At 39.3% G+C, this 20,789-nt stretch overlaps 2 protein-coding genes across 4 annotated transcripts in view; one reads left to right on the top strand and one right to left on the bottom strand.

Moving 5' to 3' along the window:
* PLPP1 (phospholipid phosphatase 1) overlaps positions 1-2,730 on the top strand; it is a 50,262-nt gene extending 47,532 nt beyond the window's left edge. For both annotated transcript variants that reach the window (XM_015848714.3, XM_015848713.3), the window contains exons 5-6: positions 1,070-1,246; positions 2,267-2,730. In XM_015848714.3, the coding sequence (XP_015704200.1) occupies positions 1,070-1,246; positions 2,267-2,392 (303 nt within the window). In that variant the 3' untranslated portion in view covers positions 2,393-2,730. The remainder of the gene's footprint in view (positions 1-1,069; positions 1,247-2,266) is intronic.
* MTREX (Mtr4 exosome RNA helicase) overlaps positions 2,611-20,789 on the bottom strand; it is a 37,289-nt gene continuing 19,110 nt past the window's right edge. For both annotated transcript variants that reach the window (XM_015848711.3, XM_085528451.1), the window contains 12 exons: positions 16,966-17,116; positions 14,957-15,129; positions 14,574-14,642; positions 10,584-10,712; positions 9,849-9,959; positions 9,352-9,540; positions 8,288-8,451; positions 6,921-7,026; positions 5,852-5,908; positions 5,280-5,442; positions 3,126-3,230; positions 2,611-2,809 (listed from right to left, as the gene is read on the bottom strand). In XM_015848711.3, coding sequence (XP_015704197.1) covers positions 2,757-2,809; positions 3,126-3,230; positions 5,280-5,442; positions 5,852-5,908; positions 6,921-7,026; positions 8,288-8,451; positions 9,352-9,540; positions 9,849-9,959; positions 10,584-10,712; positions 14,574-14,642; positions 14,957-15,129; positions 16,966-17,116 — 1,470 coding nt within the window. In that variant the 3' untranslated portion in view covers positions 2,611-2,756. The remainder of the gene's footprint in view (positions 2,810-3,125; positions 3,231-5,279; positions 5,443-5,851; positions 5,909-6,920; positions 7,027-8,287; positions 8,452-9,351; positions 9,541-9,848; positions 9,960-10,583; positions 10,713-14,573; positions 14,643-14,956; positions 15,130-16,965; positions 17,117-20,789) is intronic.

The raw sequence follows: 20,789 nt of genomic DNA, 5'->3' as shown, positions 1-20,789 counted from the left end.
TCAGAGTCTCTGACCTTGCTATTAAAGAGAAGCAGTTATGGATAGCATTGATCTTTTTGACAGCCCATTTATAGCTGAAAAAGTCACCATGCCAAAGTCATGATGCAAGTTACTCAGAGAAACCAACCAACCACCCCCCAAATGTTTAACTTTGGAAAGCACCACCTTTGTATCTACAGTGCGTGCTCTGTGCTGATATTTACATTGTGAAGGCAATGCTTCTAGAAGGCAGCCCTGGGTTTTGAAGCTGTCGGCTGAGGGATTTACCTGGAGCTTGGGATGTTGTCTCAGTGCCTGGAGTCCGTGTTTTAGTTGGTCTTTGAGAATCACAGGAGCTGTCAGTTAAGCTTTGTGCTGGACCTGGAGTTCCTAGATGGAACTGAAAGGTGTACTTCATGTTAAATATCATGTCCAACTGTAAAATACAATATCTGTGCTCTGTGCTACTGGTTTATTTCTTTTTTAACGTGACAGGATCCAGTTGTAGAATGAACTCAGTGATGTTTACAGGGTGGACTGTTAGAAGCTCCTCTTACAGCTGAAATAAGAGGTCTTGTCCTCGGTAGAACAGACAAGGAAATAAAAGCGGGGTCTTTGGGGGTATCATAGCATGAGCCTGGTGCAGCACAACAAAAGCAGAGATACACACATAAGATAGGTAGCATTAAGGGAGGAGGGAGAAAAAGAATGGGAGTTGCATGCCCCCGTCTGCTACCCATTGTAATCAATGTGGGAATTCAATATGGCTGTGATTTCTGTGGGATTCTTCCTAAGCCTCAAATAGCTGCTATTTCTGATAAAGATACTGATCTCTACCCTGAAAACAGTCATTTGTCACACCAGTGGAACTACAAGATTTTCTACATTACATCAATAGTTCACACAGCTTACATGAAGCACCAGCTATCGGACCTTTGCCATTGTATGTATACTTCTGAGAGCACTGCTGGATGTTAGAAATGCCTCCAGCCACAGGTTTCTCCTGAATGCTTTACACAAACAAGAGACAATTTCATGTAACTGCTTCTGTGCTTACAACACTTCACAACAATTTGTTTTCTCTTCTCAGCTTTATCTGCAGGCCAGAATGAAAGGAGACTGGGCAAGACTTGTACGTCCTACCATACAGTTTGGCCTCATTGCTGCATCCATTTATGTGGGTCTGTCCCGTGTTTCTGACTACAAACATCATTGGAGTGACGTTTTGACAGGGCTCATCCAAGGAGCACTGGTGGCTATTCTCATTGTAAGTGTAACTCCGGAACTGCGTGTGTGTTGAATGTTATGGGTGGAACTGCAGTGCTGGGCAGCTCTGCTTGGAGGAAAGACCATCAGAAGGCTGGAGCAGCTCCCCTACAAGGACAGGCTGAGGGAGCTGGGCTTCTTCAGCCTGGAGAAGAGAAGGCTGTGGGGTCTCATTGCAGCCTTTCAGTACCTGAAGAGAGCCTACAAACAGGGAGGGAGTCAACCCTCTACTAGGGTAGATAATGACAGGACAAGGGGAGATGGTTTTAAGTTGAAGGAGGGAAGATTTAGGTTGGGTGTCAGAGGGAAGCTCTGTGCTGAGTGGAACAGGCTGTCCAGAGAGGCTGTGGATGATCCATTCCTAGGGGTGTACAGGGCCAGGTTGGATGGGGTCCTGGGCAGCCTGGTCTAGTGTTAAATGTGGAGTGTGGTGGTCCTGCTTGTGGCTGGAGGTTCAAGCTTGGTGATGCTTGAGGTCACTTCCAACCCAAGCTGTTCTATGAAAGCACACCTGTCCTTCATTTTGAACACTGCTAGAGAAGGAAAATCACTCCTTGGACTGGATGACTTCTTAAACAGGGTGCAGCAATAGTACCATAGATAGTGAGGCAGGTTCTGGCTAGTGACGAAATGGGGCTGTTTCGTCTGTTACGCAAAATACAACCACACCAGCACAGGAGCTGTTCAACCAACTAGTATGGAAACAGATCACTACAGTAACCCAACATAGTATGTATGTTTAAGGGGATTCAGAAAAAGAAAAGATAATAGAGGCAGAGTTGGACCAGCGGCCATTGGGGATTGTGGGTGATGTTTGTATCAGGGAGGGAGTTGCTGTAATTGAAGACTGTTTTAAACAGGTTCTGGAAAAGCAGTGCCTGCTGAACCACCTCTCTGATGCTCAAATCTCTTCAGAGTTTGCTTTACAGTGTTCAGCATGGAATTTATCTTCCTGTTAATGGGTAAAAACGGGTAAATGCTTTGTTTCAAAGAGGAGATTAACGCTGCTTTATTCATTTAGGTCGTGTATGTGTCTGACTTCTTCAAAGTGAGAGGATGTACATTTCAACCAAAAGAAGATTCCCATACAACTCTGCATGAGACGCCAACAAACGGAAATCACTTTGGCAGCAATCATCAGCCATGATGAATGATTCACTTCAACTGTCTTGGTCTATGAAAGGAGAAGAATTTCACCAGTCTAATTATGTAATATAAGTAAATGCCTTTAAAGGACTGCTGCTGCTGCTCTTGGATGCTCACTTTACCTGTATATAAGTAACACGTACTACAGTTCTGTATATCTAAACTACATTGCTGTTGGTTCAAGCTCCTGCTTTAAAAAAACACAGCGATACCAAAAGGTAGTCAAATTGTAAATTTTTATTATGAATGTGGTAACACTTATTACATACACTGCTGTTTGTACATGCCTTGTTGAAATTATTGTGGTTTAAATAAAATTAAAACAATGTCTTGACTCAAGATGGCATGTGAAATGATGAACTTTGTTACAGGTAAAGACTTGCAGCAAACACAATATCTCTCTTGATTTTTGTAATACCTATGGTAGAGAAAAAAAGGAAAACGTTATTTACCACAACTGAAGCAACCACCTCTTTTGATGTAAACACTGTTACAGCCTGCAGTACCAGGGAAAGTGACTTAGGGCTTCAGTGAAAGGCACTGCACATTCATTTTCAGTCAGCTTGACTTCTCACACAGTACTGTTTTAGTGTATATGCTAACAGGTGCTATCACATACAGGGAGCAATGCAGCTCCTTACCTTCAAGCCAATAACAGAGGTTCATGTTCCCAAACCCCGGAACAAAAACCTTATATTTTGCAGAATTACTTATTGTGGAAGTGCAATACCTACCCTCTGCAAACTTATTTTCCAGCTCCGTGTTTCCAATTGCTTTTGCTGCCTGGCACATTTGTCGAAGCAGTTCTTCTAGCCTCCTCATACAACGAATTATGCTCCCTGTATAAGAAGAGTGACAGATCATCTTGCAGCTCCTGAACCAACACATCACCAAACAAATAGTTTCTACGCCATAACCTAATATCCACATTAGCTTATTACATTTTACAAGATTTGCCTCAAAAATGATTTTTACTCATTACTTATATGAGAGCTGCAGTTTATAACACCCACTGCAAGGACACGACGTGGAAAAACACATGGAAGCCACTGGGCACAGGCTCCCTCCCTTGGGCACAGCCATGCAGTATTCTTTTGTGCCTCCTGTAGCTGCTGCTCATCTCTATTTACTGCCCTTCCAGGAAATGCTCATCTGCAGGCACCATTAATGGGGGTGTTGCAGGCTTTCTTTTTTTTTGGTGTAAAAAACCCCTGCTGTTTGGGAATAAATAGCTATTGTCTGTAGTTTCTTGCACAGAACAAAAGTCAATCTGGAGCCGATTAGCAGGGGTACTTAGCTCACTTTAACCCATCTTCCCTGCTGCTTTAAAAAGCTCCTCTAATCTCCATTTCTTTCCAACACACACATTTCAATTTAATGACAACTCATTTTCATTAACCCATTACCGCTGCTCCCAGTTGTGGCAGGCACGCTCAGGCTTGTGCTGCAGCCATCTACTTACCACTAATGCAAGCATTCACACTGCTGGCAACTGCAGCTGAGGCTGAAATCTGACCATCGGTACTGACAAAATAACAATAAAATAACTTCCTTTAAGGCTTCCTTATGGCTTATGATAGCAACACCAACTCAAGCTGTCTGCATGGAAAGTTCCACAAGGTGCCTGTTAGCCTGGATGGTGGCACAACACTGAACATGCATCTCTCTCCTATGAAGAGCAGAGTCTTCCCAGAAAACACTTCTAATTGGTTTGGGGGCTCATGAAAAGCCAATTTAAAAACCACAGATGTGTTGTCATCCAATGCACTCTGAACAGCTGGCCTATTTTCTGCACTGAAATCAGTGTACAGCAGTGAAGTTGGAATTCCTTGTAATAGCAGGACCTCATTGCTGCTAATTGCACATTACCTGGATGGCAAAGAACCCCTTAAATAATACACTGTGCTGTACTACATGGTAATAAGCTCAGTGTAAAGACTTTTACTTGCTTATTTAATATTTATGCTTTTCATAGACTCATAGAATCCTTACAGTAGGAAGGGACCTCTCTGAAGGCCATCTAGTCCAACTGCCCTGCAATGACGAACACAACATGAGGTGTTCACTGAATGCAGAACCAAAGACCACCACAATTCCTGCTGCTCACAGGCATCCTGGCTTAGGAAGTTCCTGGGTCTACGCAACGGAGTTTGTTTCAAGGCCTCCGATTCGCAGGCACGTACAAACATGAAAATGGCACCTCAGGGAGGCAAGGCAGTAACTTCATAAAGGATTTTCATTGTCAGTCCTTATACACACAGTTATAAGACTGGGGAACAAATCTATGGTCCTTCACAGCTTTCAGCAAACTTCATAAAAGAGAAAAATAGGTTTCTCATTCTGGTAGGACCTTCACTGAATGCTGCTTCTTTTTAGGAAGCAAATGGGCTTTAAATCATTTACTTTAAAAATAATGGAAAGTCCTTATTTATGCTTCCCAAAGGGACAGTTTCCATCACTGCCATTTTGGGAAACAAATCTGTCACCTGGGCTAAGTTTTACCAACAGCCTACACAGATGTGGTCACCCCTCACTTCTGTCATCACTAAGACAGTGGGAGGAATTCTCAACAAGCAAATAAATACCTTAACTAATGAGCAGAAGTGCAAGAGAGGTACTTTGTTTTTCTTAACAGCAAGCACTTGGAATACGGTACTTGGCTCTCACTAACAGAGGGAAGCTTTTCTACTTTTCGCAGTGCTTAGGATTTCTGTAAAGATTGTAGAGGCAGATTCTAAATCATTAGCAGCGTAACTGCAAATTAACATATATACTGCAGAAAGGTTTTATTCCCCACTTCATTTTAGCCAGGCATACACTTGAATAGATCAGAGTATAAACAGTTGCTGACTTGCTGTAAGGATACTGAGAAGAACTGATCAACATACCTTCAAAGACATCAGTCATTTTGCAAATGTGAGCAAAGCTGGCTCCATTTGCCCATGTGTACACCACATCCATGAGATTGGGTCTGAAAGAATTCAAGTAATTTTCTTCATCAATTTCCAGCTTTGCTTCTGCTGACACCCTGGCGATTCTTTTAGCACACTCCTTTAAAATAAAATATTTAAGATTTACAAGCTTAAAGACATTAAGTGTTCAACCAATAGAAATACATATTAGTAGATAATGGACACAAGTTAAAGTTTCCTTTGCAGTACAAAATTACTTAGGAAAGTACGTAAACCACCAACCACATTATTATTTGAATCTGCCCGCATTAACAGCTCACAGTGCTGTAAGCTTATACAAAGTTTCTAAAATGCACGCTCTAAATCAGCATGTTAGCTTCCCTGCAAACAAGATAACTCGTTACAACACACTGTAAAACCACACGCAATCAGTGCCAGCCAAGTTCACTGATGACCCGACACCGCGTCCTCTCTGCACTCACTGCACACACGCGTCGCTCACATCGCGCTGACCCTGAGCTCAGGCAGATCCCTGGGGCGTTCATTACCTGCATTTGTCGCAGTGGTCCCGCCAGCTGCTCTGTCAGTTTTGGCATTTCATTGGACTGAAAAACAAGATATTAAATAACTCCATGCACTCCCATGTATTTCCTCTAAACCACATTAGATGTAAAAGTAAAAGCTACAATGTGTGCTGATGTCACCCTAAATTATTTCTGTGACTTCCCAAACTTATCATCCAACACTCCTAATCTACTGAATTCCAACTGCTCCTTTTTCAAACCAAATCACAAAATAAATCTCTTCTGTACATGGTAAGTACAAATAAAAGCACCTGCTTTCTGAGCAGCACAGAATTTATTCCATAAGGTGCTGCACAACTTTGAACAGCAGACACGCTCACCACTTTCTTACTTCAGCTGTTACAAACCTTTTGTTGAGAATACAAAAAGGAAATGCTTTTAACAGACACTGGGGGTAGCACAAGAAAATACAGCTATGCAATCACAGCTACATTCTATGCCCTACCTGTTCAGACACAAGTACTACTGCTAAATGAACCACAGCACTGGATTCTAGCTTTTAATCTTCTGTTGCCTATGAGCAATGGCTTACTTTGGCCCTTCTTCTAACAAGAAAAATTTATTAGCATCTGCTGCTTTCTACCTTTTGAGTCAAGCTGAGTGCTAAACCTTGCTAAGCCATCTGCACAGAGATTTTTTATGGAAGTTTGTTTTTTAAAAGCATTGGGAAAATACAGCAAACTTCTACGTAGCTTGCAGGCAGGCAAACAAAGGTATCAGGTATTAAATGTTTGTGGTCTTGCTTTTCATTTGTATCAACTCCACGTGACATTGCCATTTCCAGCAATAGGCAAAGGGTATCGTCCACACAGGCACAACTCAATGTAAAATAACCTCACTCCAGAGCTTAAGAGACAGACACTGATAAAATCTGTGTGTGTGCTCAAAGGCACTTCTGGTGGAAACAGTTTAAGAAAAGATAAAAATATGCAGCAGATTGTACAATTACCGCCAATTTCTGGAACTGGATTAAGAGCAGTTACTGTTGGTAGATGAGAATGTCTAGAATTCACAGACCAAAGAAGTAACTCACGTTCTCTTGAAACACAAAGCAGCTCAGCAGCGCAGTTGCCTGTTCTGCAGACAAGTCATTGAAGAGACCATTAAACATCATTTCTGTCAGGAGAAGCTCATCAGCACTAAATAAAGACAAAGAGAAGAACTCTCAGAGAAAAGACTTACTTATCGTTTTTAAATAAAGTATATCAGCTGTTTTGTGAAGTGACCAAAAACTTCTGAATTTCACTTACTGGAATGCAAAAAATTGATATAATGGCTTTTTGAGAGCAGTACCAACAAATAAGATGTTAATGTAGGTAACTAGAAGCTCTAACTGGACTACAGATAATGTCTCCTGATAGTTCGTAACAGTTCAGGTTAGCTTTTATCAGACAGATAAGAGGCTGAAAATAACAAGGGGGAGGCAGGGATTGGCATTGCTGCTGCTCAAAGAGATTAAAACAGGTATTTCCAAGATAATGAGAAGAGGGGAAAAAAATGCTTCAGCTTCCTTGCAGAATGCGGATTCCATGCTAAATCCTAAAAGGAAACGCATGACAGCAAATCCAAATCCAAACCTATTGTTCGGATAAAACATCAAATTCTTGCTAAGACTACATCTCAATTTGGAGTTTATCAGATGATGCATAAGATGGAAGGAATAACTTGACTTTTTTAAAACAACAAAAATTGAAACTCCACAGAAGAGATCCTGAAAGTGGGGAGCTGACAAAATGCTGCTGCAGGTCACCCACTCACTACCAGATTCTGCAGTACTGGTAGTACAGGTGGGCAACAGGGCAAGCAGAACAGCAGCCATTCTAACTTCTAAGAACACACTCTTCTATCAGTGTCTGAGTTACACCCTGAAATACCAAGTCCAACACATGAGTTTCCATGGAATCTTTACAACATGTTTCAATACATACATACCTGCTAAGTGCATTACAGTAACACGCACCCCTTCTATAGATTTGCTCCAGATGCCCTATGGAACCAATTAAGCTGTATTCTAAACCTGTCAGTGACTTGGTAATTGCTGACACTCACTGTTACACCCATGTTCGGGTGTAACATGAGCAGCTCCGTGCTAAGAAACTATCCTCTCATGTAACATGCAGCACTAAACACCAACACATACTATCGCCTGAGCTGAGTAAGAAACTAGCCATTGTTCCATCACTTTAACATCCACGTTATAGAACATGCTGTATTTTGTCCTTCAGGTTCCACCTTCACTGCTTTAATTCACGTGTTCCCTTTATGACACACCTCTCATGGCCTAAGAAGAATCTTTCTTCCAATGGTCCCGGAATATTAAAACATAAACATGACACACTAATGCCAGTGAGGCCAGCAAAGCGTGCCTGCATGACCAACGCCTGGCACAGAAACAATTACCTGCTGATTTCACAGGCAACGCGTCCTTTCATCTCAATGACATCGGAAGATGTGGCAAACCCCAGCCTCCTCAGAACACGCTTGCGGCATTTGAGTTCATCCATTTGTAAGACAGTTCTGGCCTTTTTCAGTTCTCGCTTTGCTGCTTTAATATCCATAGCAATCTATGGGTGTGTCAGGAGGAGAGAAATTAAATGTTGCCTTGCTAACAGGCACCACTGCCTAGAGATGTTTAATACAGATGGAAGCCTCAGAACCACAGTATACAGACACAGCAGCTGAAACTGACCCCAATAGCTCTATTAAGAAGACAAAAGTTATAAATAACATGAAAAACACATGCAAGAAAACCCTCTATTGGCTCCATTCAAGAGATCTTTGGTTGTGAGCTGACACTTCACCTGAGACCAATGAACACCACAACCCACTACCAGCTCTGTCACTGAATACAAGACAAATGCATCCTTTTGTATAATTACAGCTTCTCCAGTTTATCACATCACAGAATATCATCATCTTTTCATGACAGAAATAAACTCACTCCTGTGAAGAGAATCCTGGAGAATTTGTTCTCTGGAGCAGCACAGAAACAAAGGAATTATTTCTATGTGCAGCTACTTTCAGTTTAGCAGGGGGAAATTCTGTACAAAATAAGTATTCTGCTTCCAGGTCAGGAGCCAGGAAAAAGCAGCACAGTGGTTTGCACGGTAATCTCTCCAAGCGATTAAGCCCCATCAGCTCACCTTAGCTCTGCACAAGCTTATTACGAATGAGAAGTTTTAATAGCTGTGGTGTGCCATGCCTATTGAATGAACAGGGCTTTAGTGCCACCTGAGTAACCTTTTAATCTCCAATGAGTGCTTCTGGAAAGCTTTCTTTTCAGATACATTTCTCATCTTCATCAGTGAAGGACATGGTACAGCCCCTGCCAGTTTGTTAATGAGATTCAGTATTTCTCACTTTATTTGAGACAGAATTGTGCTTTGTAAAGATAAAGAAAAGCAATTAAGCCTCTGCTCAAGTAGACACAGACGTAGGATACAGCTTCTTGTTTTACACTTTACCTGTGCTTTTCTTTCACAAAGTTTATATATAGTTTCCAAATTGGGATCATTATGAAGAGGATGTGAATACATCCTATGCTCAAATGCTTCTACTTTCTGGATGACTTTTTTCAGTCCTTGATCTTTGATACCCATGTCGTCAATAGGATCTAATAGTGGCACCCCATCAGGAAATCGCTTCTGTACTTCCTTGAATGTAAACAGAACAACAACAAAAAAAAAAAAAAAAAGAAGAAGACAAAATAAGTTTTTCTTGTAATAATGTAACAGCACAACAAAATACATTTAAGAAAATAACCTGACACAGCCACAGGGATGTGAAAGGAGGAGGTGGAAGTTTGCTATGAGATGTTCCAGTAGTTCTCAAAGTCAGCCTGAAAGGGGATACAACTAACATACATTCCCACTTTCCAATCCCTTTTAAAACAGCTTCTGTTTTAGACAAATTTATCCCCTCTAATCAAAGCAGACAGCTTTCATGGCTTCATAGAACCTACCTGTATAGATTTCAGCACACTTTGCCTGTTGTCAATAGGCCTCAGGTCTTTTGGTATGTAAAGCCGGACGCTGCTGATAGCTGAGAGAAGGTGTACAAGAACAGGAACAACCTACCAAAGAGAGCACAGTATCCAGCCACTAAAATACATATTATTACTTTTGCCTTGTAAAACTTCACAAAAGAAAAGGGAAACTGAGTAAACAAGGTCACAGCAGTGGATAACGGAGTAGGAGGAAGCAGCAAATATGAATACAGAGGTAAAGCACCAATAAGTCACTCTGGCTGAATGGGAAAATTCTGTATTCCATTCAGTCTGGAGAGAGGCTCAAGTGGAAAAAAATAAACTGCTTTGCATTATGAAGTCACAAAATCCTGCACAAATACCGGAGGGAAAACAGTTTACAGACACTCAACTGTTTGAAGATAGCACACACAGGCCATTTTAATAACTATGTTCACATAGCAGATAAGACCTTTCCTACACTGATTTCAAATACTTAAGGGGACAAGAACTAAGTTTCAAAGCACTCCTTGACATGGTAACAAATAGACTCAAGTAATTTGAGTTGTTTGAAACACAGTTTCCACTTGAGTGCTATCAGCGAGCATTTAAGAAAGGCCTACAGCTCCTCCTCATCAGTCAATCAACCTTCTACAGTTTTCAAATGCTTTAGAAACAGAATCTTTCAGAGCAGCTACAAGAAACTAGCGAGAATCAGTACTTAAGACAAACCTGCATCTCTCCTTTCTCATCAGGTCTTGCTGGCTTTGCAGCCTCTGTAGCAGAATTCTTCAGACTCTCTTTGCTGCAATGCAGTAGCACTTCAACTACATATAGCGGGTCCAATTCACCAGAATTAGGCTGTCGAGGGCACAGAAAACAGACCCACACCAGTTATTTTAAAATAACAGTGAGAACAGAAGGAAAAAGCATGATTTTATGCAGCATGAAAGGTACGAGATGAGCAGCAGCTCACCTGTCTTTGCAGAGCATCAGTTCAGTCGAAAACTACTGAATCTGTACTGATTTACAAGATCCATCACTTAGAAAAGTACACCTAGAAAAAGATTCCTTTCTCCCAACCCACACATTCCAGTGTGACCTGTAATGTAACAGCAGCTTTAGGTGCTTCTGCCTTCTTTTTTCCCAGACATAAGCCAATATCTTTTGAACCGTAAAGTAAGATACCTGGTAATACTGAACTTCATAGTTTTGACTTCAAAAATTAAAAAAGGAAAGTTGTGGGGGGTCTGTTTCAACCACAGGCAAATACACAGACGTCAGTTATTTGACTGGACTGATACACAGTAAGGTTGTCCAAATGAATACTTCCTGACAGCAAATGTTTCATGACTTCTAGCAGAACAAATTTAAAGGCCTAAAACTGAAGATAGGCACCGTGTTTTGAATTTACACACATAAACTTTTCCTCCTCCAATTAAAGGTTTCGGGGAGAGGTCTTCATAAAATCTTGTATTTACTAAGTTTGATTTCACTGGGCACTACACAATACATGATTTTGCTTTCAGTGCATGCAAAGGAGGATGGAGGCAGACAACATTTCTAACAGACTTTCAGAAGTTTACAATAATCAAAACAGAAAAATAGGGTTAGCCTTTTCTACAGGCTATGTTATTTCTTAATGAAAATCCATTTACTTGCTGGGGAAGAAACTTTTGTCTGAACTGTGTTCTTCATTTGCAAAAAGCACTCACAGCAGCCATGCACAGCACCAACAGAACTCTGCTGTTCTCTGAACTGGTGTTTAAAAGCAATGTCCACGTAGACTGGAAGCAGTATCCAGCCACAGCCACAGTAGCATGTGTCTACTTTGTACTCTCCTTGGGTTCCCAGGTAATGGCAAACAGGAAGCCTTTAAACGTGAAGAAATTCATGGCGCTATATAACTTCTTTCTGGTGGGGCTCTCACTCTACATAGCCTATGAGTTTCGTAACACTGGCTTGAAAAGGAGACTGAAGCAATACAAGCACCTACACGCTGCACAAAGTGCTAGAATTGGGGATGTCTAGAAAATGAGTATTTGTAACTATACTGCAATGTTGACTGCACTAAATCTACTTAGAAAAGAGGAGTGTAAGTGTCACAAACACCTGCTGTTAACACTGCACTCTTAGTTTAGGTACACCAATGGATTCAGACAATGCTGACCAGACACAACATAGATCTAGACTGCTAGAAGACATTTTCTTTTCTATACCCACAATATCTTGGGGACTAAAAACTTGAAAATGAATTCCCATATTTTTATATGTAAGAGTGAAAATAAAACTAAGACATGCTGTAAAAACTTGTTAGCCACAGAAATCCCTGTCATGCCAAGTTGGAATGCCACCTTTCACAGAGCACTGCATGGTGTGATGCATCCCAAGGACTTGCCCTTAAACATCTATTACATCATCTGCCTGGAAACAAAGCAAGATTAGACAGCAGGCTTCATCTCTGAACCAATAAAGACGTCATGAATAACAAAGTTACATTCCTGGTTTACTAAGATGAGATTTCCAGAAAATTCAGTGACTGCAACAGAAGGCTCTAAATATTATACCACATATACTCTAAATGTTATAGTCTCCACCAATTATATTCCAAACATCCACAGACAAGTACAGAAATCTAATATACAAGAATTATAAAACCTACACAAGAATTAAATTACGCCACCTCAAATTTCAATAACAGCTAACAGAGATAAAAATTGATGTCTACAATTAAGCACCAAAAGACAATATGGACTATATCAAGGGTAACAATAAAACAAGGACGCTGCTGACACAACATAGTGGAAATAAACTCATAATAAAACTCTTAAGCAAATACTTTGTTTCTGTATACACTGCAGTTCAGAATAAAGTGTCATCTGCAGTTCTGTGGAATGCTGCATCTTGAAATGATGCTAGAAAAAAAACAACAAAATGTAATTAACTCTGACCATAACTGGTAATGATTAATGATAGACATACTGTAACCCTTAGTTACATTTATTCCTCACTAGCAAAAGATACATTAGAAACTATGATGCAACAACAACTATAAAGGAAAACTAACAACACACATTGAATTCAACATTATTTGTGAAAGCAAATCGAAGAAGCACAATGGCTTAAAGACAGATGAAAGTCTGAAGACACAGCACAATAATACATACTTCCAATATTCTTTAAGTAAAATATGATATTAAAGAGTAATGGGGGTATGCATTTGTATCCTAGAACAGATGCCAAGAGAGATGTGAAAATAAGAAACTATCAGCTTCTTCTAGTGCAGGTTTATTATGTCTCTGCTCACAGAAACCATTATTTCCATACTGATTTTAAATTTACATAACTTTAAGGTTATTCTGTAATTTTCTGCACCTATTGTCATTCTTTCCATACAGTTCAGAAGGAAAAATTCAAGCCAGCTGCTAGTGTGACTTAACTAAACTAAACTACAGAGCTGGAGCCAGAGCCCTCACCTTCAGAAGACACTGTAATTTCAAAGTTAACATTCAAATCTAATGGCTTTGCACAACAGCAACACAGACCAGATAGGGAAAGCAAAGTATCTAGAAAGGCAGAAATGCCTTCAGTGACACAGAAGTTGGTAATTTTACATAAAAGGCTGGAGTCGGGGAAATCTGTTTTACTGCTCATGTGGTTCTATGAAAAAAAAGCAGCCCAGAAGCGCAGTTGAAGCAACAGCAGAAACAGCCTATTTTTCCAACTTGAAAAAAAAGAAATTAGACTTTCAAAAGGAAGATGGAAATACAAAACAAAATCTCTTCTAACAAGTTCTGCATGCACATATTTTTCTCATTTCCTCTTTAATGGACATATATATTAGAAATGCATCAAAATGTGCCACAAAATAGAGGCACCACTGGAGCCCGACTTCATGTTTAGCACTAGTAATTAATGCCAAAGCCCTACTGCCAGAATTACAGCAAGAACACTACCACATAAAAATACACTTTAAACTTAGTTTTCAGTTTAGTCAGTAGAGCAGCCCATCAAAACAATTCTAAAAGGGAAACCAAAATATGGTCTCTGGGGTTACACAGAGACCAACTATAAAAAAGGACTTTGGGAAGGAAAAAACAAATCTGGCTTCAATTTCATTACTGCATTCCGCATTTTCTTGTACATTTCCCCAGATCCACTTCTATTCTTCTGCTTTGTTTGTATTTTAACTTTCCAATCCTTAACCAGCAGCAATAAATCAGGGTACAAACAATCTCACATCTCAGCTACTACCTTAGGACTGAAGATACAATTACAGATTTTAACTCAACCTTCTACATAGTGCTGGATGTCAGCCTCCCTCCTGTGCTCTCAACTCACACAGCTTATAACAACTTGCTGACATTAAATGACACAGCATATAGGATACCAATGCTGGGGACAGAAAGAAACTAAATATCTTGAAATTCTGCATTGTCAAGTGTGCTTTTGAGTTAGTTATTGCAGATAAATGAGCATCTCCTCAATTAATATATTGAATATTTTAAAATGAACACAGTACTGAGTGTTTGTCCTAACTGCCATAATTTTTTTCCTTAAACATTCACATTGGTGAGGCCTGAACTTTTTCTATATCTGAGATGCAAGTTTAATGCTTTTGTCTTTGAAAACCATAAAAGAAAACAGAAGATCTGTCTTATATTCAGAAGGTTAAAGCAGTCAGAGAGGTTTTTTTTTAACAGAGAGAACAAGCATTTTTACCTTAACATTGGATTTCTTTGAGAAATTAACAACCACTCCCCATCCAAAGTCATCATCTTCATTTTTCACCTGAAAATATTAAAAGATATTGTAACACAACCTCTGTACAGCTACATCATAGTGAGCGTGTATCTCCTTACTTTCACTATGTACAACAGCAGTCATGGACTACTGTTCACCAGGAAAATAGCAATTATTTTTCTTTCATTGTTGGCTGTTTAACAGTAAGACTCATAGCAAAAGTAAAAGCTGTTAGTAGGATGCACATAACTTTTTAAGACAGTAAACTAGAGAAGACAGGTGAGCCCTACAAATATCAGAGGAAGACAAGAGTTGAAACAAAACCAAACCAAACAACAGCAACAAAAGAAATCTCAATTTACCTTTACCAGTCGTCCTGGCTGAAGAAAGGGCAAGCAATACTTTGGCTTGTGAATATATTCTTCAATCTCTTTACCCAGTTTTGCAAGCTGCTGTCGGATTTTGTAGTATATGACCACATTTTCTTCATTGGGAATTTGTATTTTGTTGTACTGTTCTTCCAATTTATTCACTTCTATAATAAAAAGTAAGATCTCATGGACATGAAGGATTTCATAAATTCAGAAGTCGATGTTTCTCTTTCACATCTACAAAACCAGTATTTTCAACACATATTTTCTCTTTGCAATAATCCATTCTCTGAAAAACTGGACATTTCTAAGTGTGTCCAATAAATTTTACTTCTAGTAAATTAAATATAGTACTTAACATTGTTTATTTGTTTATTTTTAAAACCCAAACAAACCACAGCAGCTTTTATAAACAAGGCTGAGAACAGAGAAGCCTAGGCCACCAATTGTCCTGGAATCACTGACTTAGGGTTGCAGAGAAGTCCCACAGAAATCTGCAATGATTTGTAAGAGGGGATTTACCACATACCAGGGCTCTTTGACCTTTTCCTACGAAAAAAACAGTTGCACACAGACATCTTCTAATGAATTCCCTCATGAGAATCAGTGCTCTGCTTTACATGCACACTGCTCTGAATTCACTGCTTTTTTTCCTCAAGTTTTTTCACATCTTTTTTAGGCAAATCAGTTCTTATTTTAAGCAACGTGCTTCCTTCTCTCACACTGGAAATACAAGTCAATATAAACAAAGAACTTACTATAAAGATGGCCATCCTCTACTAATTTACCTTCTTGCATGCTATTTGAATGCACATGAGTGACTCAAAAATCCCACTTCAGTTGGGCCTGAGATACAATTCAGGGAAGTGCTCCCTATTTTTAGCTGCCAAGCTTTCTTTCTTTCTTTTTTTTCTAAATAAAAAAAGCTAGCAATTCATACTCGTGACACGATTTGCACCTTGACCTAAAAAACTTCTCTGCTCTGTATTCTAGATGGCAGCTGAAATGATCAAAAAAACTCTAAATGCTCACTATGGTGCCTAAGAAAAGAAGAAACGCACAGAAAAAGTTCTTCAGCTCCATTTCTGGAGCTGGAATGCCAGAATGAAGATTTAGGCATGCCAATTGGAACAGGCAGGTTCTCAGGAAATACATACTATGTTTGACTACTACTGCCCTAAATACTGAACCTGCAAAGTGTAAGAAACTCTGCAAAGAGAATCAGGACAAAAATGAAACTCTGCATGTTTATCAGTCCCGCACATATACTGTACACAGTGCACTCTGTCTCTTGATATTCTGAGTCTAACAGATAAGCTGCTCATGTATGGGTGGCAAAGGAAGCAGTTATCTTGTGTTATTAATTCTGGGTTAAATCTTCAGAGAGGCCTCTTACCCAAATATTGGCTGAGATCTTTGGAAACTGACTTTGGCTCATGAACACATGCTATTAAAAGATCATGGCTCAAATTTTAGTTAACTAAATGGAGTGCAAATAAAGACTCAGCCCTCTCTGAATTTTGCTTTGCTGAATTTTCCCCCCTCTACTGCCCTGATTACAGCATGCCTTAGGCCTTAGTTCCTTTTTGAGGCTGCAATGAGACTTTAAATACAATTATTTTAGCTAAATTCTACATATCACTAAGAAACAAAACTCATCCTCTTTGCTGCTCTTGCAAAAGCTGCAAGAATTTTTGAATTACTTTCCCTATTCCTGTCCTAGAGGTTACCAATGGGGGTAACCATTTTTGTTCAAATCTCAGGAGAACACCCTCTTTATAGACTGACAATGCAGGTCAGCATAGATCTTAAGGAGGAGAGGAAATTACTCTTCCTGAAATTGTAACAAAACAGCAAACATTGCACTGGCATCTGCTGATGGGAAAACAAGAACCACACAGGTTCACAAAAGGACAACGAAGCTCAAATGTCCTACATCACTGTTACAGTAGCTTTTATGCTAAATTTCATAATCGAGTATAACATACAAGAATACTTACTTTCCACCACTCCCGGAATAGCTCTGTAATGTTGAAACTGATAGAATGATTTCTCTAACATGTATTCGGGGTTAATTTCTTCCACTCGAAGCAAGTTCAATACCATGTTGTAGGTCAGGTGGAATGCACTGTTTAAGGGATCAGCTGAACCCTGAAAAAGATCCAAGAACATTGTCCAGCTAGTAAATACACTAACTGCAGCATATAGGAGCACACCAAACAAATCACAATGCAGTGTTTTATACAAGACCTGCTCTCATGGGTAGCATAACTTGTCTTGAATTTATATTACTTCCCTCACCAAATCCTAAGAAATTTTTATTTTTTTTTGCCCAGCACATAACAGTATTTGTAATTTCTACTGCATTTATATACATAATGCCATGTCATGAATGAAAAGTTCAGATGAAATCTCTTGCTATTGCTTTAACTTTAAAATAATGGCCATTTAACTATTAAGAGCAATCCATTATTTTCATATTCTGGAAAAACTTAGTTGCACACCTTTTTCTCTCTAAGGAGACTTACTGATCACACTGAGGTTCATTTGAAAATAGGTAATCTGCAACTCCTTTAACCTAAGCAATGCCTCATTCTAAGATTAGTTCATAGGTTATTCCATAGGGGCTGTGGACTCTCTATTTCTGGAGATACACAAAAGCCACCTGGACATGGGCCAGGGCACCCTGCTCTGGGTTTGTCTGCTTGGGATTGGAACAGACAGGCTCTGAGGTGCCTGCCTACCTCAGCCTTTCTGGGATTCCATGAAGCTGCAAAGCGTAGAAGAAATCTCAAGTTTCTATAGATACCTGAAGATCTGAGAATTTCTATTGCTGACGCTAAACAACACACAACACAGCTATTTCTTTTAAAGACCTGAAACCAGGATTATGTGCCACTTGTCCATTGTTCTAAATATATCAATTTTCCAGGAAAGAGAAAGCACCACTCCCTAAAAGCTTGATTCCCTGAAACAGAGAGTGCCATTTACAGAATGGCATTTACTAAAGAATGACATAGTGATTATACCAGTACCGGCTCAGGAGGGCTCAGATTCCTTCCAACACCAGCATTTATGACTCTAGGAAGGCATCAACCAAAGCAGCTGGATTACACCCACTAAGCCAGGTATGGTCATAGCTGTGCATGCCTTGAGGAGATCATGCAAAACGTCACTGTGATCACTTTGATTGCACCGTGTACCTCATCCTTCACTCCTTGTGTTGCATTGCTGTAAAGTGTAACTTAACTACATGCTTATGAAATTATCAGCTATTTGCAGGACTAAAAACAGAAGCAGCACACTCTCACTAATACTATCAGAAAGTGAGAAAACAGTGCATCCTTTACAACATATGCACAAAATATCCCAAAACAGATCAAACAACTCCTGTATACTCACTTTGAAGGATTTTTAAAATCAGTACAACTGTGAAGAAGGAGCAATTTAAAAACAAATGAAAGAAACTCTACGTATTTCTAAGGTCATATAAAGCACACTGATTTTGAAAGCTAGCATTTGAGCCAACTGCTGGCAATTTTTAGTTCAAACACGTGATCAATATTTCACACTTTGAAAATAAGATCATACTACAAAGCAATTAGAAATCCTTTTTTTAAGGCAAAAATTGTTAACTGTGTCTGTTCCTTCATCTCACACCTTCTTCTCTAAGTCCCAGAAATCTCTGCTTTCCCAGTGTTGTCCTGTAGGCAATGCTGTATTCAAAATTAAAATTGAGAACTTTTTCTTTTCGAAAACCAAAGCTGTTACTTCTCCAAACCAAAGAGAACTGTAGTAGCCTTATTGCATTTGACAGCCAGAGAATTCTGCATCATGTACTGCTCTTTACTGACTACCCTGGCTATCAACAGACTCACATTTCATAGGCAGCAATTATATGGATATCCTTGCTTCAAAAACCTATTAGCAATAGATGGATTATGCAGCTACATTAGGAAAACTAACAGCAAAACTCAGTCATTTTCCCATGCTAACCACACACAAAACATGACCAGGGAACCAGATCTTCCCGGCAAATAAAGAACACAGGCACAATCACTGAGGAGGCAACTGCTGGTTATATAATGACACTTGTCACATACAGGGTGGAAGGGAACAAGAGATGGAGATATATGAGATGTATTTAATAAGAAAAGTTGGCCTTTCCTTTCCTAAATGCTTATGTAGAATGAAGTATTCAACCATCCTGGAGCCTGCTTGGTACTAAAGGAAACAAGTAAATATAAGTTACACCTTCATTGTCATATTTTTGTTCCTCTTTAAATTCCTTTCTCTGGTAAAGCTCCACGCCACCAGCTTCCTTACTATTCACTATTACTTTCTCTAAAATACTTTGAAGCATATGCATGACATTTAGCTGATCTATTATCAGTTTACTCTTCTACAGCCTAACGTATGCAATTATCTGCCTCAAGTTCTCTCGGTCTGTGTGGAACTCCATTCCACACTTCCAGAGAAAAGGCTCTATATTAGAGAAAGGAAGAAGCACCAATGAGCTGTGCACTGAACTGCACTGAACAGTCACTTCCAAGCGCATCCCACATCTACAAATTAGATGTTGGAGAACTACCACCCAGGTACCTCTATCTTTCTTCTGCAAGCAACTGTTTCACTTGAGTGAACATTCTACTGCCTTCAGTCTTCAACAGAAGACAGCAGCAACAGATTTATTTCTGAATAACTAACTAAAAAAAAAAAATCAAAATACTAGGGGAAAGGGAACAGTTCTGCAAAGATTTTTATTGCTCCAGTCTGGATAAATGAGATAAACAAGAACAGCTTGGATACATGAACTAAAGTTCTCAATAATTAATAACCCACTTAGTGTTCTTGCAAACATTCCTCTTCTTAATAAGTTTTAAGTCAGCTTAAAAGGAGCGCTCTTTCAAGATCTGGGTTGGAACAGAATAGGCTTCAGCTGATCAAATCAGAACATAGGCATTAACAATTCACTACAAAAATAATCCTGTCAATAATTAACTGAAATTGGAGCAGCTACACACTATGTCCTGTTTCACTGTCAGTGATTTCTAAATGGACCATCCTCTTACACAGTCAAATCAGAGAGGTCGCTAGTCATACATTTCTTGCTCACATCAATTAGAAAGGTAAATAAAGTGGCGAAAATGAAGATTAATGGATATTAGAATTGGCACTCACAGCTTTTTCATATTTTTTATTTTCCTTCCTGTTAAAAATAGGAAACCTCACCTAGCCAGAGATGTGGGGCTGTCATTACTGCCCAATAGCATGTGCTGTTGAGCAAGACTTACGTTTGGTAAGAGTTACCCTCCCTGCTCTCTTACACTGGGATAAAATGCTTACATTTTCAAAGCTGTTTCAATGCAGAGAGGGGAACAAATTTTGCATAGAACTTCTTGCTCTTCAACCTGTCATGGAAAACATGTGTAGAGCTCTCACAAGAAATGTAAGACAGGAAATACTGTTTTAGTCACAGGGACATTAAGAGCTAATAAAGATGAAAGAGGTAATTATATATTTTTAATCAACAAGAAAGAGTATTTCATAACAAGAAAACTTAGATGAATAGCAGGACATATTTTAGGCCACTGGGTCCACTGATAATTTCATTTATCAAAGTTTCCATAAATAAGCTGAATGAACGAATTTCCAAAAAGGAAACAAAGAACAGCGTTTGTTTGTTTGTTTTTAACAGAAAAGAAGTTCATAAAAGAACAATTTGGTATTTAAAACATTTATGACTTTTCTCCTTACAAGCTGGAAATAATTACACTTAGCTGTCTGTATTAGTCATCATTAGTAATTCACAAGATAAAAAAAG

This window comes from Coturnix japonica, chromosome Z (assembly GCF_054131305.1).
Source record: "Coturnix japonica strain WE chromosome Z, WE-NBRP24, whole genome shotgun sequence".
Classification (NCBI taxonomy): Eukaryota; Metazoa; Chordata; class Aves; order Galliformes; family Phasianidae; genus Coturnix; species Coturnix japonica.
This window is presented reverse-complemented; position numbering and strand designations above follow the sequence as displayed.